Raw genomic sequence first — 18,327 nt, forward strand, 5'->3', positions numbered from 1 at the left:
CTTGTAGAAGCATGGCAAGCAGGGAGGGCAATACCAGACCTAGAATGGGTTTGTTCAGGTGAGGAACCACTGCTTTCTACGGGGTGACATGGGACCAAGATAATCAGTCTGTTACTTGATGGCTGACTGGTCCATCCAGCACTTAGTGCCATATTTAGTTTTCAGCACTGGTTTCTGCTACTGGCACATTAGGTATTCAAAGGCTACACTGGAATCTCTTAATGGGGAGATCCCATGCCATTGAATCTCTGCATAATCTCAAGTCTGGCACCATGACCCCTGAACTTATATTTTGCAAGCAGGGAGATGGCTGAGGAAAAGGCTGACTTGACATCCACAGGTGACTAAGAAACAGTGGTTTTGCCATTGCGTGTTGGGGCCTTCCAGAGTCTTCATCTGGTAATACTAACCAGAGCCTACTGTCTTCAAAGCCAACCAAACTCCAAGATTCACGTCGTGCCTATTTCTTAATGGAAATGTACAGTGGCTTTTTACTTTGGAGGAGATATCCTACTTGCCACAGCTTCTTGCATCCCCAGAAATTTCACTACAGTAGTAGGCTCCCAAATTTTCATGTGTATATTTTCCCCCACTTTCTGGCATGAGTGTATCTTACCAGGAAACCTGGATTCCTGCTACTTCCTGCTCACCAAGTTCATCAGTATGAAATGGGCTAGTAATCACATGGGATGATGAGATGATAAAAGTCTTTGTGGACTAAATTGTGGCACAGAAGTGATAGACCTTAGGTGAGATAGTGGAAGTTCAGTGCTGTTCTTGATGGGCGGAAGCAAATGTTTCTGGTATTATAAGCTGCTCATGGTAAAGGGGAAAAAGCATTTGTCAGAATTATGACTACAATAATATACTCCGAATTAAACACATTTGGAATAGCAACTGTAATTAAAACTTTCATCTGGAGGCTTTCCAAACTTAGACTGCGTTCCAGACTCTTGGAAGACCAGGGCCTGTTACATGGGGTGCTGTAAAGGGCTCCCGGGGCTCAATGCCGGTACTTCTCTGTGGTTTCAAGTGTACTGAACATTTCCATTATGGTATTTGTTGACTGTCTTATGTTACTTATGCTCTTACAATTAGGTGGACTTTACCACTTGATGATAAATGGTATGACCATACCATGGAGTATTTTGAAGCAGTGATGTCTTGATTTTTCCCCTTATATTTGTATTTATTACTTTATTTAATTCATGTTTTATAAACGTAATATACCAATTTAGCAACAAAGTCTGTTTTCTTTTAAATTTCTTTAAGTTTTAAATTTTTTTTTAAATTTCTTAAGTTTTATTCAATGTCATATACATCTTTGACATCACTTACTTAGTGATCATGTGAGTAGGTTTTTCATGATCTAGCATAGTTTTTCATGGTACATCATCTGTTCACTTCCAGCCAAAGTTAGCTATGATTTTACATTTTTGAGTCTGTAGAGTGCTGTCACTGGAAATTTTATCAAAAGCTGTAAATGTGGGATGCCTGGCTCAGTCGGTTAGGCTGCTGCCTTCCACTCGGGTCATGATCCCAGAGTCCTGGGATCAGTCCCCCAATGGGCTCCTTGTCCAACAGGGAGTCTGCTTCTCTCTCTGCCTCTGCCTGCCATTCTGCCAGCTTGTGCTCTCTCTCTCTCTCTCTGACAAATAAGTAAATAAAATCTTTAAAAAAAAAAAAAAGCTGTAAATGTTTACATAAATATTATGATGGATCTTTCTCATTTGTATGGAAGGTGGATATTTTGTCTCCTCAGTGTAAGCACATACATACTGCTTTTCAAAAACACATTAATGTACTGTTTTTGAAAAACATTTACTATAAAGTAAGTACTCCTGAGTACAATGTGGAGTGACATGAATAGAAAATTCATATGTATGATAGGATTCTTGTTTTTAAGTCATTAAAAAATAAGCCCAGAAATAAGTACAATTCGAGTGTTAACATTAATTTTCTCTTATATGATTGCAGATGATTTTTCTGAATTTTTTCAAATTCTCCACAATGAATATACATCATTTTTATAATAGGAAGAAAATATTTTAAAGGGGTTTATCCTAAGAATTCAAGGATGGCTTAACATTGGAAAATTTACTAATGTGATTTACTTTATTAACAGTATATGATAGTATAACCACGGGACTTGGTGATCAGTTTGATGTGGGAGGCATGGAAATGTTTAGAGGAATTTCTAGAATTTTTGAGTGGGTGACATGGAGCCTAGGAAGCACCATAGATGGCAGGGAGAGAAAAATGGGCTTAGTTTCAAATAGATGAATTTTTGTGCAAGTCTGTGTAGAAATAGTTGGCTGGTGGTAGTAATTGAAAATATAGGAGCCCTAGACCTTAGGAAATACAGAAAATGAGGTCATTTATCTTTCATTAAGAAATTTACAACCTGGGGCGCCTGGGTGGCTCAGTGGGTTAATAAGCCTCTGCCTTTGGCCCAGGTCATGATCTCAGGGTCCTGGGATCAAGCCCTTCTTCGGGCTCTCTGCTCATCGGGGAGTCTGTTTCTCCCTCTCCCTCTGCCTGGCTCTCTGCCTACTTGTGATCTCTTTTTCTGTGTCAAATAAATAAATAAAATCTTAAAAGAAAAATTTATAACCTTTTGGGGAGATTTTTTGCAGATACAGACATTAAAGTGATTAGTATAATTTAAAAGATTCAAATCTATTACTCCGTAATTACAACACAAAGAAGAAAGGGAAATCAGTAACAATGTGTATTAGAGAACCATTTCAGGAATTGGGTGGAGTACTGAGAGTCCATGGATGGATTGGGATTTAGATGTTGAGGAAAATACATAGGTGAAAGCACATAATTTTTCAAGCATTCAGAGATTGGTTGGCTAGTTGGAATGGCTAGATTAATCTTAATCAAAGTATTTGCTATTTAATGAAAGAATGAATTGTTCCCTTTTGTGTTGATACTACCTAATGTTTACTCTGCATCAGCCACTGACCCAAGTGCCTTATATGTATTAACTCATTTAATTCTCACAGAAACCCCGAGTGAGATACTATTTTTTGCCTTATTTTATAGAAGAGGAGAGGGAGGCATAGTGATGCCTATCTCTATGGTAAGTGGAAAGGCCAGTTTTCAGACCTAAGCCGTTGATTTCCAGAGTTGACTTGCTTAGTCACCATGCTAGATTGTGCTACCTTCTATTTGTTTATAAGTTTGTTTGCAAATTTCAAAATAACATTAGTAATTTCAGCTATGTTCTGTTCCACTAAAACCATTCATTATATTTAAGTGTTTTGTTCATAAGATTCCACACTCTTTTCACAAAGGAGTGTGTGGACTACCTGTAATCTAACCTCAGTTTCATAATTATCGATTTGCATTTTTGAAATCAAGTGATGACAGGTATTTCTCAGATAAAGAAAAGCTGTGGTCAGCCTCAAGTATTAATTTTGTCTTGGGTATCAGATGGATAGCTTAAAATTTGTAACATTTAATGATGCCCTTCCTCATGATCCCTGTAAGTGTCACTAACCATTTCATACTATCCTTCCTCTAAAAGAAACCAAAATGGATAGGATTTTGGTGCCTCAGTAAGTGATGATGGAGAAGTAAAGAGAAGCAGTGTTCTCTCTGTTGGATGGTGAATAGAATTGAAAATACTGCATCTTCAGGAGTATAACAAAAGCTAATGCAAAACTGCTTCATAGGATTTATTTTATGGCTTCAGGTATAAGAAGGAAAGATATGCCTTCTTTAGATCTTAGCCCCAGAAGTTATTAGACTCTTTAAGTATACCTTGAGAAGTAGTTTTAAGTAACTTTCAAAATCATTGTTTCTCAGTATTTGAAGTGCCTTAATCGCTGTATCTAAAGTGTTGGAGAAATACTTTATAAAACTTGTAAAACTCTTTATGTGAAAATGCTAAAATGATTACTCCCTTGTTTTTTTGAATGAGGAAATCATTCACTTTCAGTTGATTCCCATGTGTTGCGCTAAATGTGGATTTCTCAGTAAGACATTTGTTCTCAGTTTTGTTCTTGTGTTCTAATGTGGAACTTTAATATATAGGAGTTCAGTTTGTGTCTAGAGGAAAGCCAAACTGTTGAGACCACCTTGTGAAATCTCCGTAATGATTCAGTGACATACAGACTTCTTTGGATGAGTCTTTTTTTTTTTTTTTTTTTTTAATATTTTATTTCTCTATTTGAGAGAGAGAGAGAGCACAGGGGCAGAGAGAGAGGGAGAAGCAGACTCCTCACTAAGCAGGGAGCCTGATGCAGGGCTTGATCCCAGGATCTCAGGCTCATGACTTGTGCTGGAGGCAGACACTTAACCAACTGAACCACCCTAGAGCCCCTGGATTAGTCTTAAGAATCTAAAGCTAACATAGTTTAATTGGCTCAAGTGTAAGGCTTACTGAACAAAATTTAAAGCTGAACACTTTGCTGATTCCATGATGTCATTGAACTTTCCACCAAATTTCTTACTAATTTGGATAAAGATGAAGATACACGTTAAGTAATATTTGGATTAGCTTGATATTTTGAAGCAAAATGGTATCTGCTTTTAAGTATACGTAACTGATTTCGTTTTCTATATGTTATAAATATGACTAAATGATTAACATGACTGAAATGGTTAAAGTATATTTACTATTATAATACCTGCTGGATTGGTTTTCCATGCTGTCAGTGTCTGACCATATCGCCTTAGACATTTTATTTGCTTTTATTTTTTTAAAGATTTTATTTATTTATTTGACAGAGAGAGATCACAGGTAAGCAGAGAGGCAGGCAGAGAGAGAGGGGGAAGCAGGCTCCCCGCTGAGCAGAGAGCCTGATATGGGGCTCAATCCCAGGACCCTGAAATCATGACCTGAGCCGAAGGCAGTGGCTTAACCCACTGAGCCACCCAGATGCCCCTTTCTTAGACATTTTAAGTAAGTTAGAGATAATACAGTTTTTCTATTTTAGTAAGTGTTTACTAAATACAGTTTCTTGAGGTTTTGCTTTCTTTACCATCTTTCTAGTAGAAAAATTTGTATTCTGTGGATAAATAATACTGAGTTTCTTTAAATAATCTGTACTCAGTTTAGCTTAGGATGACTAGTCATCTCAGTTTGCCTGGAACATCAGGCATTTCCCAGAGGGAGGGGTTTTGGCTTTAAACCTGTCACCCTACTTTAACCTGACTAATTATCTGGAATAAAACTTAATTTGTGAACTCAGGAAGCTCTTTCCAATATATTGGGTATTGCTTTAAAAGAGTTTTATCACCACCCCTGGGTGGCTCAGTTGGTTAAGCATCTGCCTTTGGCTCAGGTCATAATCCTGGAGCCCTGCCTGGGGCTCCCTGCTCAGCAGGGAGTCTGCTTCTACCTCTGCCTCTCACCCTGCTCCTGTGTGAGTGCGCACGTGTGCGTGCTCTCTTTCTCTCAAATAAATAAATAAAATCTTTAAAAATATATAAAGGAGTTTTATCGCTTTTATTTGCTCTTTTATCATTAACAAATTGCTGTGGTGATACAAATTGTCTTTAAAGAGAATCATTTCAAATACCAGTTTTTGAGTATTTGACAATTGTGGTTTCATTCTTTTTTTTTTTTTTTTCTTTTAGGTATGTTGAGTCGATGGGATGATAGTCAGAGATTTTTATCTGACCATCCATATCTTGTATGTGAAGAGACTGCTAAATATCTTATTTTATGGTGTTTTCATCTAGAAGCTGAACAGGTATTGTGTGAGTCTTGCGTTTCTGGAACCTTAGTGGAATTCTGATTTGCTCTTTTGGTTTTTTGTTTTGTCTTTTATGTTATTTTAAATGAAAGCAGAAAGGTTATTAAATGGTAATAATAATTTTTTTGTTTTTAGATCTACTTGAGTTTCCTGTGGGAATAATTTCAGTTGTTTTAGTTAGCATATGGAAACTTTTCTCCAGTGTACTTTCTTTGCCACTTCATTTCTCTTGTTCCCACATACTATAAACCCTTTTCTTTTTTAACCTGTTGGAAAATCACGTTTTAAAATCTAAATAGTAATCACAATATTAAATACATTGTGAGAGGTATTTCTCATAATTTTCATCTCTCTGTTTTCAGAAAGGGGCTCTAATGGAACAAATAGCACATCAGGCTGTTGTAATGCAGTTTATTATGGAAATGGCCAAAAACTGTAATGTGGATCCAAGAGGGTGTTTTCGTTTATTTTTCCAGAAAGCCAAAGTAAGTAACTATTTAATTTTTTTATTTTTTTTTTTACTATTTAATATTTTTAAATGGGAAGCTTAAGCCTTAGCTGAGATCTCTTTGGTCCATACACATCAAAGACAGCCATCTAACCAGAATGCCACAGACTGAACTCTCCATAGATACTATAGTGGGAAAAATTATATTGCTGATTTCATGCTAATTTAGAGTTAAGGGAGCTCTGTAAGAGGCTGTACTGTAGCATGCACATGAAATTGAGGCTTGTTTAAATGAATGTGTTCAGGAAAATTAGTGTTGCATCATTTATTCAGCTAACAAGTCTTGACTGTCCGCTAATGCAAGGAATGTTTTCAAGATGCTGAGGATACAGTATTGAATGGAACAAATAGTGTATCCTCCATGTATAGAACTCACAGTTTAATGAGAAATGACTTTTATAATGAAATAATAGGAAACAACCTAAAATTTCAACAACCAGAAGAATGGTTAAAAACTACATGTGGTACAAAGAATATTAGGACAACCATTAAAATTATATTTAAGAAAAAAAAATTTTTTTAAAGCTTTTATTTATTTATTTATTTGACAGAGAGATATCACAAGTAGGCAGAGAGCCAGGCAGAGAGAGAGGGAAGCAGGCTCCCTGCTGAGCAGAGAACCCAATGGATTCGGGGCTCAATCCCAGGACCCTGAGATCATGACCTGAGTCGAAGGCAGATGCTTAACCCACTGAGCCACTCAGATACCCGTAAGAAAAATTTTTAATGATCTGAGAAAATACTTTGCTGAAAGTCGAAAGAAATGATATATAAATAGGATGATGTTGGCCATATTAAAGAAAAATAGACACGTCTGGATTAAATACCATTTCACACTCACTAAATTAGTATTAATTAAAGAGTTATACAAGAAGTAGAGCAGTAAGATTTCATATTCACTGCTTATAGGGATATAAATTGGTACAACCACTTTGGGAAATTTCCTAGTGAAGCTGAACAAGTGTTTGCACCCAGAAATTCTCCTACGTATATGTACTAGAGAATTGATTTCTCAGCATGTGGTCCAGGGACACCCAACAGTCTTCAAGACCTGGTTTCAGGAACTCTTGAGTCAAAACTGTTTTCATAATAACAGGAAGATGTTACTTGTTACAGAAAGCAGATGTGTGAACCCAGCTGTTTTCTGTTCAGCCAGACTTGTCACTAAATATTTTTGTTTCAGAAATAGAGTTTTTTTTTAATAAAAATGTTACAAATGTTAACATGTAACGAGTTTGTTGTTAGATAATATTTTTCAAATTCCTGGGTTTTAATTTCTAAAACTGTAAACATTGACAAATAATGGCCCACATAATCAGGAGCTCTTTAGTTTCCTCAGTAATTTTCAACAGTGTGAAGGGAGTCCTGAGACCATCAAGTTTGAAAAGAACTGCTGCCTTTGAGAAGCTCTTTTTTTTTTTTTTTTTTTAAAGATTTTATTTATTTATTTGACAGAGAGAGATCACAAGTAGGCAGAGAGGCAGGCAGAGAGAGAGGAGGAAGCAGGCTTCCTGCCGAGCAGAGAGCCCGATGCGGGACTTGATCCCAGGACCCTGAGATCATGACCCGAGCCGAAGGCAGCGGCTTAACCCACTGAGCCACCCAGGCGCCCTGAGAAGCTCTTATACACGTGCACCACATACCATAATGTTCATAGTAGAATTATTCATAGTTGCAAAAAGGCTGGGAGCAACCCAAGTGTCTGTTGACAGTGGGATGAATGGGATATTCATATGGGTAAATATTAACCAGCATTACTGTGGATGAAAAAACAGAGTGTGGGGGAAAAAACAAGTCACAGAATGATTTATCTAGTATCTTTTAAAAAATATTCTGTATTCTTGGAGCACCTGGGTAGCTTAGTGGGTTAAGTGGGTCCTGGGATCAAGCCCCGCATTGGGCTCTCTGCTTCGCTGGGAGCCTGCTTCCCCCTCTCTCTGCCTGCCTCTCTGCCTGCTTGTGATATCTCTCTCTCTCTGTCAAATAAATAAAATCTTTAAAAAAAATTCTATATTCTTTATGAAGTTGCAAAACAAGCAGAACTAAATAATATATAGTCGAAGGGTACATAAGTAAGCAGTAAAACCAAAGAGGCAAAAGAGTGACTTTTTAAGAAGAAAGTAACCTTAGAGAAGGGAGAAGAAATGCTCTTGGGAATTGATTTGTAAGACGCTAGTAATAATCCATTTCCTAATTTGTTATGGGTACATAGTGCGGTTTTGCCTAGTAAAGTACATATGTATTTTACATTTTTTTGCATATAATACATTTTGGCATACACAATTAGACGTTAGAAGGAAATTTACCAAAAGTTTAACTTTGATTATTCTTGGGTGGTATAATTACATGTGACACTCTATTTTATAAAGAGGAAAAAATGTATGAAGTTAAATGTATTTTAAATTTTAAAAAATGGGGGCACCTGGGTGGCTCAGTGGGTTAAAGCCTCCGCCTTCGGTTCAGGTCATGATCTCAGGGTCCTGGGATCAAGCCTCACATCGGGCTCTCTGATCAGCCACGAGCCTACTTCCCTCTCTCTCTCTGCCTACCTCTCTGCCTACTTGTAATCTCTGTCTCTCTGTGTCAAATAAATAGTAGTTCTACCTTAGATGTTGTAAATGCTTCTAAAGTGCAGCCTAAATACGAAACTTTCCCAAAACAGTAAGTTTTAATGAGTAAATGATTGACTTGGTATTTTAGTTAGGCTTCTAATGACTATTTTAAATGTTCACTTGACACACAGGCGTAATAAAAACCATACTTAGTTCTTCACCTTATATGATTGGATATGTTCGAACTAGTGCATATTAATAGGATAATGGAACATAGCCAACCTATGTCTAGGCTTTGAAATTTACTTTGTCAAAATAGAACTGAGAAGTCTTTAATCTTAGCATTGTGTTCTTAACAATTTTTTTAAAATTAAGGAATGACTAACTTTCATGGTACTTATTACTTTGTGCCAGGTACTATTCTAGGCATTTTACATGGATTAAGTCATTAAATCCTCATATGATTTTATGAGGGTTATTATTTCTATTTTATAAGTTAGGAAATTAGCATAGAAAATAGGTCACTTAAAGCAAAAATTAGTCAGGTCTCTCTAGATGTAAATCCCCAGGCCTTCAGCCTGCAATAAAGCTGGCAGCCGTGCCCCTTGGCTCCTCTCATAGTTTGTTGCATAACCATTTGAGAAGGATTACTTCTGGATTTGAAGGCTAATATCCTGTATGTCTATATGAGTACCATATATTGATTAAAGTGAAATGTTATAATATAGTTAAGGAAACTTGCTAAATTCATAAAAGGTAGAATGCAGCACAGAATATTGTCTGTGTGATTTGTATAGATACTGATGTTAATAACCAACTCACAGGTTTTAATTGATTACATAATCTAAACTACATTAAAGGAAAAATAGCATTCCACACAAATGGGCCCAGTGATACTATGGAATGAGATTTTGACAAAAATCTCTTCCGTCACCTGAACTTAAAGCCTGAAGTCCTATTAGTGTAGAATAAGTGTTGTGTCATTCCTTATCTGCAGAGGAAACTAAGTGGAGGCTACTGCCAGTTAGGTGTTTTACATCAAGAATCTTGATTGTGTTCTACATCACTGGAGGGAGGTCCTCTGCTGCAACACAACACTCGTTATACCTTTTTCTCTCCGTAATGCTGAAAAGGTATTTGCTTCACTAAAACACCAAGGTACTTACAGAATGGAATCAAATGTTTATTTTATTTGGTTTTCGTGGTTTTACAGATAGGGAGGATAGAGCTGGAGATTTATAGAAACTGCTAATAGTGCCCTATCATTATTCGATGGAGAGTATCCTGTGGTTGTTGCTTGACAATGTGAGAGGTTAAATGAGAACTGTTTTGGATCCTGTTAAGAATCAAGAGAAATTCAGAGAATTCCTACTTTTGTTGTATTTGTGTGTATACATATGTATTTGTGTGTGTGTTTATATATTTGTTTTATCTTACTGGAGCAGAGGGAAGTGGAGCAAACCAATAATTTTCCTCTAAAACAGGGAGTATGCACAAATCTGACGGGGATCTTGGTGCTGTCTACGGACATGTAAACTACTCATCTTCTCCTTACTTCCTCCATTTCAGATGTGATACGTTTGTTAGAATTTACTGTGCGGTCTGGAACTCTTGAAAAACAGAGTCTTTGTCTTATGTGTTTTCCAGGCAGAGGAAGAAGGTTATTTTGAAGCATTCAAAAATGAACTTGAAGCTTTCAAGTCAAGAGTCCGACTTTATTCTCGATCACCAAGTTTTCAACCTATGACAGTTCAGAATCATGTGCCCCATTCTAATGTGGGATCTATAGGTTTGTTAGAATCCTTACCACAGGTAAGTTGGAAAAGTAAATACTTGTTTTGTTTTGTTTGTAAAGATTTATTTATTTATCTGTCAGAGAGAAAACTAGCAACATGTACAAGCAGGGGTGCAGCAGGCAGAGGGAGAAGCAGGCTCCCCACCAATCAAGGAGCCTGATGTGGGACTCAATCCCAGGACTCTGGGATCACAACCTGAGCCCAAGGCAGATGCTTACCCAACTGGGCCACCCAGGCGCCCCTATTATTTGTTCGTAAATGTGTTCATATAATTTTTGTTCCTTTATACTACTCTTTGTTCTTACATGGGATGTATATGGGATCATTCTAAATATTCTTGCCTCAGAAGAAAACTCTCATTTCATGCCGTGTTTTGGCACTAAGTCTCTTGGCATCTCTTGGCACCAGATTCCATTCACATAATATAGAAGAGATAAGTTGTACCTAAGCACTCTCAAAGGCAGGTGTTACCTCTTGATCATCTCAATCATGAACTTTTTAAGATGGCTCCTGGGGAACATCTCTTTCTTAGCAAACTATACTGTTAAGTATTTTCTGGGTTGGGGGCGCCTGGGTGAGGCAGTCAGATGAGTGCCCAACTCTTGGTTTTGGCTTGGGTCATAATCTTGGGGTCATGGGTTGGAGCTGGACATCAGTGTGGAGTCTGCTGAAGTTTTTTTCTCTCTCTCTCTGTCCCACCCCCTAACCCACTGTACACTTGCACAGGCTCTCAGTCTTAAATAAAAAATTTTATTGGACTTTTTTTGAAAATCCAATTTTGGAATCCAAAAAATTGGAGGGAAAAAAAATTTTTCTTAGGATGAATTAGCTTCAGAGCATATATCCAAGTGGGAACCAAGGTAATTTGTTCCATGAGTTTATTTAGTATTACATTATGAAATGTTGGTGTTGCCTGCCAGAGGTAACATTTTTAATACATTAATGCACCTTCTGCTAACCTGCTCTTGCTAGTAATGTCCACCAACCATTTGAGCCTCTGCTGCGAGATCTAGATAAAGCTGTGTTTCTAGCATGACAGGGGTTTTGTCAGAAGATTTAAATTACCACTAGAAAGTTGCTGCCCATGTTGATTTTAGTAGTGTTTTAATTGAGCCCAGTCATCCCTCATTTCCAGACACCAAGATTCTGAGACTAGCTTTAGCCAGTTCAGTCTGTTGCCTACACAGTGAAAAGGGCAGACTCAGTCAGGAGACAATGTGAAGAGAACCCTGTAGTTTTAAACTCATAAAATGGTAGGATTGAGATTTTCAATATCTACAGCTTATGTCTCTATAATTTCATCATTTGCATTACATAAGTCATAGGCCAAAGCGACAATTAAGAAAAGCAATTGATAACTCAGAAAAGAAATTGATTCAACTCAGCCAAAAATCCTAATTCTCAAGGATAGAAATAATCAAGGTCTTGATTTTTACATAATTAGTAACACTTCCCCTCATTTATATATATTAGTGGTATTCCCCCTCCATTTATCCTACGGAGTATCTCTTAATGCTCTTTAAGTATAATAATGATTTTCTTTTCCATTCTTTGAGAAATAACCCATATATAACTAGTCTTTCCAAGGGAATTTTATGACTGTGGGACAGTATCAAGTTCAATATATAAACCTATAATTAAGATATCACGGAAGGAATACAAAGGAAAAAAGAGACTTTGACAGATGTTACTGGTTCTAAACAGAAGAGGGAAAAGATACCCGTTAAAATATCCCAAGCAGCCTGTATTATCAACAAATTGCTTCTGGTTTGAGAGAAGTAAGTTCTTACTGCACATAGCAGATAGCTGCCGAGACTGCTGCATGGCTTCCCTTGGCGAAATGGGGTTGGGGCTATACAGTTTTGAAGCTTTAAAGTGGCGGGTATTTTCAGGATTGTTCAGACTTGATTCATTTGGGCTAATCCCTCGTGGTTGGAGACGTTGAGCATCCCGGTCTAGCCCTCCTGAGGGAGAGCAGGCTGGATAAAATTTCCGCTAGATGAACAGACGGCCTAGACTGGGTGATGGGAGGCTTTGGGAGAAAAGCTTTACCATAATTATATCCCATTTTTATTGTATCACTTTATTGATTATAAAACACTTTGACAGGTTGTTTCATTTCATCTTCTCAAAAGCCCTCTGATTCATTTTCATTCATTTTTATGGGTGAATAAACTGCAGCTCAGGGAGGTGAGCAGTTCGCCTGAATGACGAGGCTGACCCCCAGGCCTGGGTGTCTGTCCTCCTTGACCGCTCGCTCACCGGCGCGAAGATCGCTGCCGGAGCACGTGCTGGGCACGGGGCAGGAGACACAATCATGCGCTCCTCCAGAGAACTAGGGGCCGGGGTGAGAAATGGGTTGAGAATGCTGCTAGATGAAACGATGGGGGTAATTAGTGGCATCTAAGTGTAGACTAGGTTAGGCATGTTGATTGCTTTTTGCTTTCATTGTCAGAAAAGGTCTTAGCCCTGTTTCTTTGGAGAATGGGATAATGTAATGAGAGCTTAGTAATTTTTTATAAAACTTAAATTGGCATAACACTTAAGCTTTTTTTTTTTTTTTTTTTTTTTCAGTTGACAACAATCTTAAGCAAATACCATCTTTCTTAGTTTGAGAGAACCAAACCAAGGCCTCTTGGACAGAGGTGTTGTAACAGTTACCTTAGGCTTATCCTATAGATGAGCTTTCAATTTTATTAAATTGTGATGAGGAGGGGCACCTAGGTGGCTCATTTGTTAAGTGGGTCATGACCCTGGAGTCCTGGGATCCAGTCCCTTCCTGCTCAGCCGGAAGCCTGCTTCTCCCTCTCCCTCCGCGCCCCCCAGCCTGTGTTCCTGCTCTCTTTGTCTCTGTCATTAAAAAAAAAAATCTTGGCGCGCCTGGGTGGCTCAGTGGGTTAAGCCACTGCCTTCGACTCAGGTCATGGTCTCAGTGTCCTGGGATTGAGCCCTACATCATGTTCTCTCCTCAGCAGGGAGCCTGCTTCCCCCCCCCTCCGCACCCCCCGCCTGCTGCTCTGCCTACTTGTGATCTCTCTCTCTCTCTCTAATAAATTAAAAAAAAAAAAAAAAATCTTTAAAGAAAATAATCTTGAGTAGTTTTCTCTGTAGGGACTGCATTACATTGGTGGTAGAGGTAGGGTTAGAACTGAGGTCCAGGGGGCCCTGGGTGGCTCAGTGGGTTAGGCCTCTGCCTTCGGCTCAAGTCATGATCTCAGGGTCCTGGGATCAAACCCTGCATCACGTTCTCTACTCAGCAGGGAGCCTGCTCTCCCTGCCTCTCTGCCTGCTTGTGATCTCTCTCTCTTTTAAATAAATAAATAGAATCTTTAAAAAAAAAAAAAAAAGTAAGAGCTGAAGTCCCGCATTGCTGTAGTATTCTGGACCTCAGTTATTGGGACCACTGCCTTCATCACCACTTGATGGGAAATAATCTGGCTTCTCATTAGCTTCTGGACTTTTACAAATAATGGAATTACAACATATTGTACTTGATTAAAAGAGAATCTTTTGAAAACCATGCCTCCCTTTGGGATGGGAAAGTTTAAAACATCTATCCCGTTTGGACTCTTTTCCTCATTGGTGTTCATTAAATACAATAAACAAATGAAACCAGGTGATAATGGTGGTAAAACTGAGTAGCTAACAGATATTCGGAACAACTGAATAGATAAAATTGAAGGTCCTGGGTCTTAAGGGCTTATGTCCCTGGTCATGGTGCTTTAGTAAATAATAGTTTTATTCCTAGCTTTAGAAATACAGATATTTATGAGTTTAAAAAATAAAGAAAATCCAAATTAAAATGTTCTTTTATTCTCAAGTTTTAAAATATGGATCTAAGTACCTCTCAAAAGATTGATTTCTCACTTGAGTTTGTTTTTAACCTTTGAAAAACCAAAATAGACTCTGAAGGTAGCTGTAATTTTTATTTGGTAGGTGCATTTTTTCCCTTTTCAAGTATTTTGCATTTTTTAATATTTACTGTGGTTAGATAGTAATTTTCAAAATGCATTGCCACCTTAAAGCCATACTTATCTTTTAAATTGTCAGTTGCTTTGTACATACAATTATGTGGAAGATGTACCCCTATGTGATTAAATAATTTAAATTGCGAGCTTTGTTAAAAGGAAGAAAAGGTGTTTATCCCAGTTTCATTTCTTACATATATCTTTCTGTTTTTGTCACACCCTCTTTGATCAAGTGGTCCAGTCTGTTTTCTTTGTACTTGGGTTTCAACTCAAGTTTGTTTTCGGGGTCCATATTCTTTACTCCTACTTTACTTTTGCCATACTGCTGAGACAGAGACTGTGGGAAACTGAGTATGTAATTGTGTACTGTGGCATAAAACTAGTATCCATTGTTTCTTCCTTATATTCTTGTTTTTTTCTTTCCAGAATCCAGATTATCTTCAGTATTCTGTCAATACAGCTCTCTGCAGTTTAAACTCAGTGGTACATAAAGAAGATGATGAATCCAAAATGATGGACACTGTATGATTTGGTTAAGACTGCTGAGGCCAAGTGCTATTTTGTTACAAGAAAGGAAGAACTTGGCTATTTTCTTGACACTTTCATGGGTGCTGCACTTTATTTTTGTTCGGTTTTGATGGGAGGGGAAATAAGAGTACTGAAACGTTTTGTAAAATTTTTTTATGTGCTGCTAGGTTTTTTGTTTGTTTGTTTGTTTGGGAAGAGAGGAGTGGTCCCGTATGTTGCAGGAAGTCAAACTGGACTCTTTTTTTTTTTTTGGCTACTAAATTTGCCTTTAATCTTATTGTTCTCAGTTTTGGAATCAAAGTATGAAAATCTGCACAAATGCAATGTTTACAAGAACTGGTTGATTCTAGGAGGCATCTGCTACAGTCTCTTTTTATGTGGATATGTACATGTCCTACTCTACAAAAATGATTAAAGATAAAAATGTACTTGTATCCTACTGCAAATTTCGCTGTCAGGTCTGGTGTTGCATCATAGTAAAAGCAATAAATCAGTAGTTGATAATCTACTTTACTAAATAAGCTGGGTGGTAAAAATTAAAACGAAGTCTTTTCCCTTTAAAATAATACTACATTTGTATTTTCGACACCTTCAGTTAAATCCTTGACTATAATATCATTTTTATATGGATACTGACTTTATCCCCTGTGTATTCTCAAAACTGTATTACTTAGAAGTTAATTTTACTCTGTTGACTTTTTAATATTAAGGGTTATAGTAATATAAAAAGTGATAAACCTAATACAGATTTTTTTTAGTAAGACCCAAGTTCGAGCTCACTCTTAATTTCTTTACTTGACATAGTCTGGGATCTCTCAGGGAACAAGTTTTAAAAAGAATACTAATGGCCTGGAAGAACAAATAGGAGCATAATCTGATTTTTAAAATCGTGGTTGTTTCATTCTGATGTAGCCCAAGGACTTTTTTAAAAGGCAGGAGAAATCTTGACCCAACTGCCTCAAGCTGCCAACTCCTTACTTCTAAGAATCTGGTGATCGTTGTCAGTAATGATGGCTTTTACTACATTTGTCATTTCTGTCATTAGGTCAGTTACCATAGAATGCTTCTGAGCTTTACTACTTCCCATAGAATTCATTTCAGATGTGCCAGGGTGTTTGAGGTTTCATTTGGAGTTAGACGACTGTGCTAATTATGCTATTATCCTTATTACTGAGGGTTCATCTTCTGACTTAGGGGAACATGGGCTTTCGTATGTACTGAGTATAGTCTTTGACTCAGTCCCATTGAGAGTAGCAGCACACATTTGGAAGACAGCTCACTGGGATTGGGAGTTCGTGTCTCAATGAGAAACCAAATAATGCTAAGGGACCCATACGGTGATCAGACCCGTGACCGTGGCCTCATTTGCACCTTGTGTTCACTGAGGTGATACGGCACGTGATACCCATAGGAATGGACTGGAATTACTGAATCATACTTCTGTAACATCACAATCTTCCTGGTTTTCAGAATAAAACTTTTTGTGCTTTTGATAAAAATATATACTCTATAATAAAATGTTTGACTAATTTATATGGTAGTATTCATCAGCCTGTACTTTTTTTTTTTAACTAATGACCCAGTTATAGAAGGCTTGTTTTTGTTTTGTTTTCCTGTTCTGGAGTAAGCTCTCGTTTTTCCCTTCCTGTCAAATAGAGATTGGACAAAGGAACGAAATCCCCGATTTCACAGAAATGTTACTGGAGACATGACTTTCCATTCCTCAACTTCCCCTTTCCCCAGGATCTTCCTGGAAGCAGCCAAATTGTTTTGAATCTCTTTTGCCTTCTCTAGGTTAGAGGTATGACCAAGTACGGGGGGGAAAGAAACCACCAACAAACTGAGTAAATTACTCCTGAAGGGTTTTTTGGTTGTGTTCTCTGAAACAGGAATTACTGAAGAGCTGTTTAAGAAGTCGTTAATGTTTTTTTACTTTAAAAGGGAAGCATTCTGTGTTGTGTATGTACGCGCAATTGCACTGACTCTGGGAGTTCCGGACTAATGCCGTGATTTGCACTTAGAGACTCTGATGTATTTAGCAGTACTTTAGCACTGAGAACAGTAAATTGACATCCTTTTTATTTGTGTTTATTTTTCTTTGGTACTAAACTATCCCTTTTAGAAAAATATCCTCTTTTCTGTTGTTGTTGTTTTTTTTTTTAAAGATTTGATAGACATTTGATAGAGATCACAAGTAGGCAGAGAGGCAGGCAGAGAGAGAGAGAGGAGGAAGCAGCCTCCCTGCTGAGCAGAGAGCCCAATCCAGGGCTTGATCCCAGGGCCCTGGGATCATGACCCGAGCCAAAGCCAGAGGCTTTAACCCACTGAGCCACCCAGGTGCCCCGTCTCTTTTCTTTTTCTTAACAAACAATAAGAATCTTACACTAAGCAAAGGGATAATTCATATTTCAGATTGAATTTTGCTGGGCTGTCCAGACAGATGAAATGTCTCAACAGATGAATGAAACATCTTTGACATCAGAGTAGCCATCAAAGATTCCCATTTCTTTTGATAAAATTAATCTTCTAATAAAAGATTTTTTTTAAGTAGCTACCACTTCATCTATTGCCTGTTAACTCGGTGTCATTTTATCTGTGAGAGGGGAGACAATTCTGATCTAAAAATCAGGGCGTCTGGTGGCTCAGTCGTTGGGTGTCTGCCTTCAATTCATGTCATGATCCTGGGGTCCTGGGAGCAAGCCCCACAAAGGGCTCCCTGCTCAGCGGAAAGCCTGTTTCTCCCTCTCCCACTCCCCCTGCTTGTGTTCCCTCTCTCTGTGTGTCTCCCTGTGTCAAATAAATAAAATCTTAAAATACTGATCTAAAATTAGTCTCTAGAAGTTAGATGGGCAACATTCTCATCCAGTTACACCATTAATGGGCTCTTACCAGTTCTGCATAAGCTCATAATGTCCTGTAACTTCTCCATAGGAAAATTGGGTGTTCTTTTAGATTAACATTCCTGTTCCCATTTTAAAAGTGAATTAATAGGCTGTCCAAAGAACATGAGTCTGGTTTAATAAGTGGATTTACTTGCAGGATGAAAAAATTGTTTGTGGGTTTAGGCAGAGCGATCCTGAATTTAACCTTGGGCCATTTTCAGAGAAAAAGAAGATGTCAATATACTGTTCTCAAGATCCGTCATGTATTTCAGTTCTTAAATTGATGTGGGGCAGAGATGTATTTGTCAGATTTAAGGTCAGACTGTTCATTTCAACTTTATCACTGTATCATATACATTTTAAAAATTCCTAAAATCCTTTG

The 18,327-nt window shown here is 37.8% G+C and overlaps 1 protein-coding gene across 1 annotated transcript in view; it reads left to right on the top strand.

The window, feature by feature from the left end:
- Positions 1–16,596, top strand: part of CDC37L1 (cell division cycle 37 like 1, HSP90 cochaperone) — a 26,341-nt gene extending 9,745 nt beyond the window's left edge. Inside the window, exons 4-7 of the mRNA XM_059411982.1 lie at positions 5,593–5,708; positions 6,074–6,196; positions 10,419–10,583; positions 14,962–16,596. Of these exons, the coding sequence (XP_059267965.1) occupies positions 5,593–5,708; positions 6,074–6,196; positions 10,419–10,583; positions 14,962–15,063 (506 nt within the window). The 3' untranslated portion in view covers positions 15,064–16,596. The remainder of the gene's footprint in view (positions 1–5,592; positions 5,709–6,073; positions 6,197–10,418; positions 10,584–14,961) is intronic.
- Positions 16,597–18,327: the final 1,731 nt, after the last annotated feature.

Source organism: Mustela nigripes, chromosome 9, assembly GCF_022355385.1.
Source record: "Mustela nigripes isolate SB6536 chromosome 9, MUSNIG.SB6536, whole genome shotgun sequence".
NCBI classification, from domain to species: domain Eukaryota; kingdom Metazoa; phylum Chordata; class Mammalia; order Carnivora; family Mustelidae; genus Mustela; species Mustela nigripes.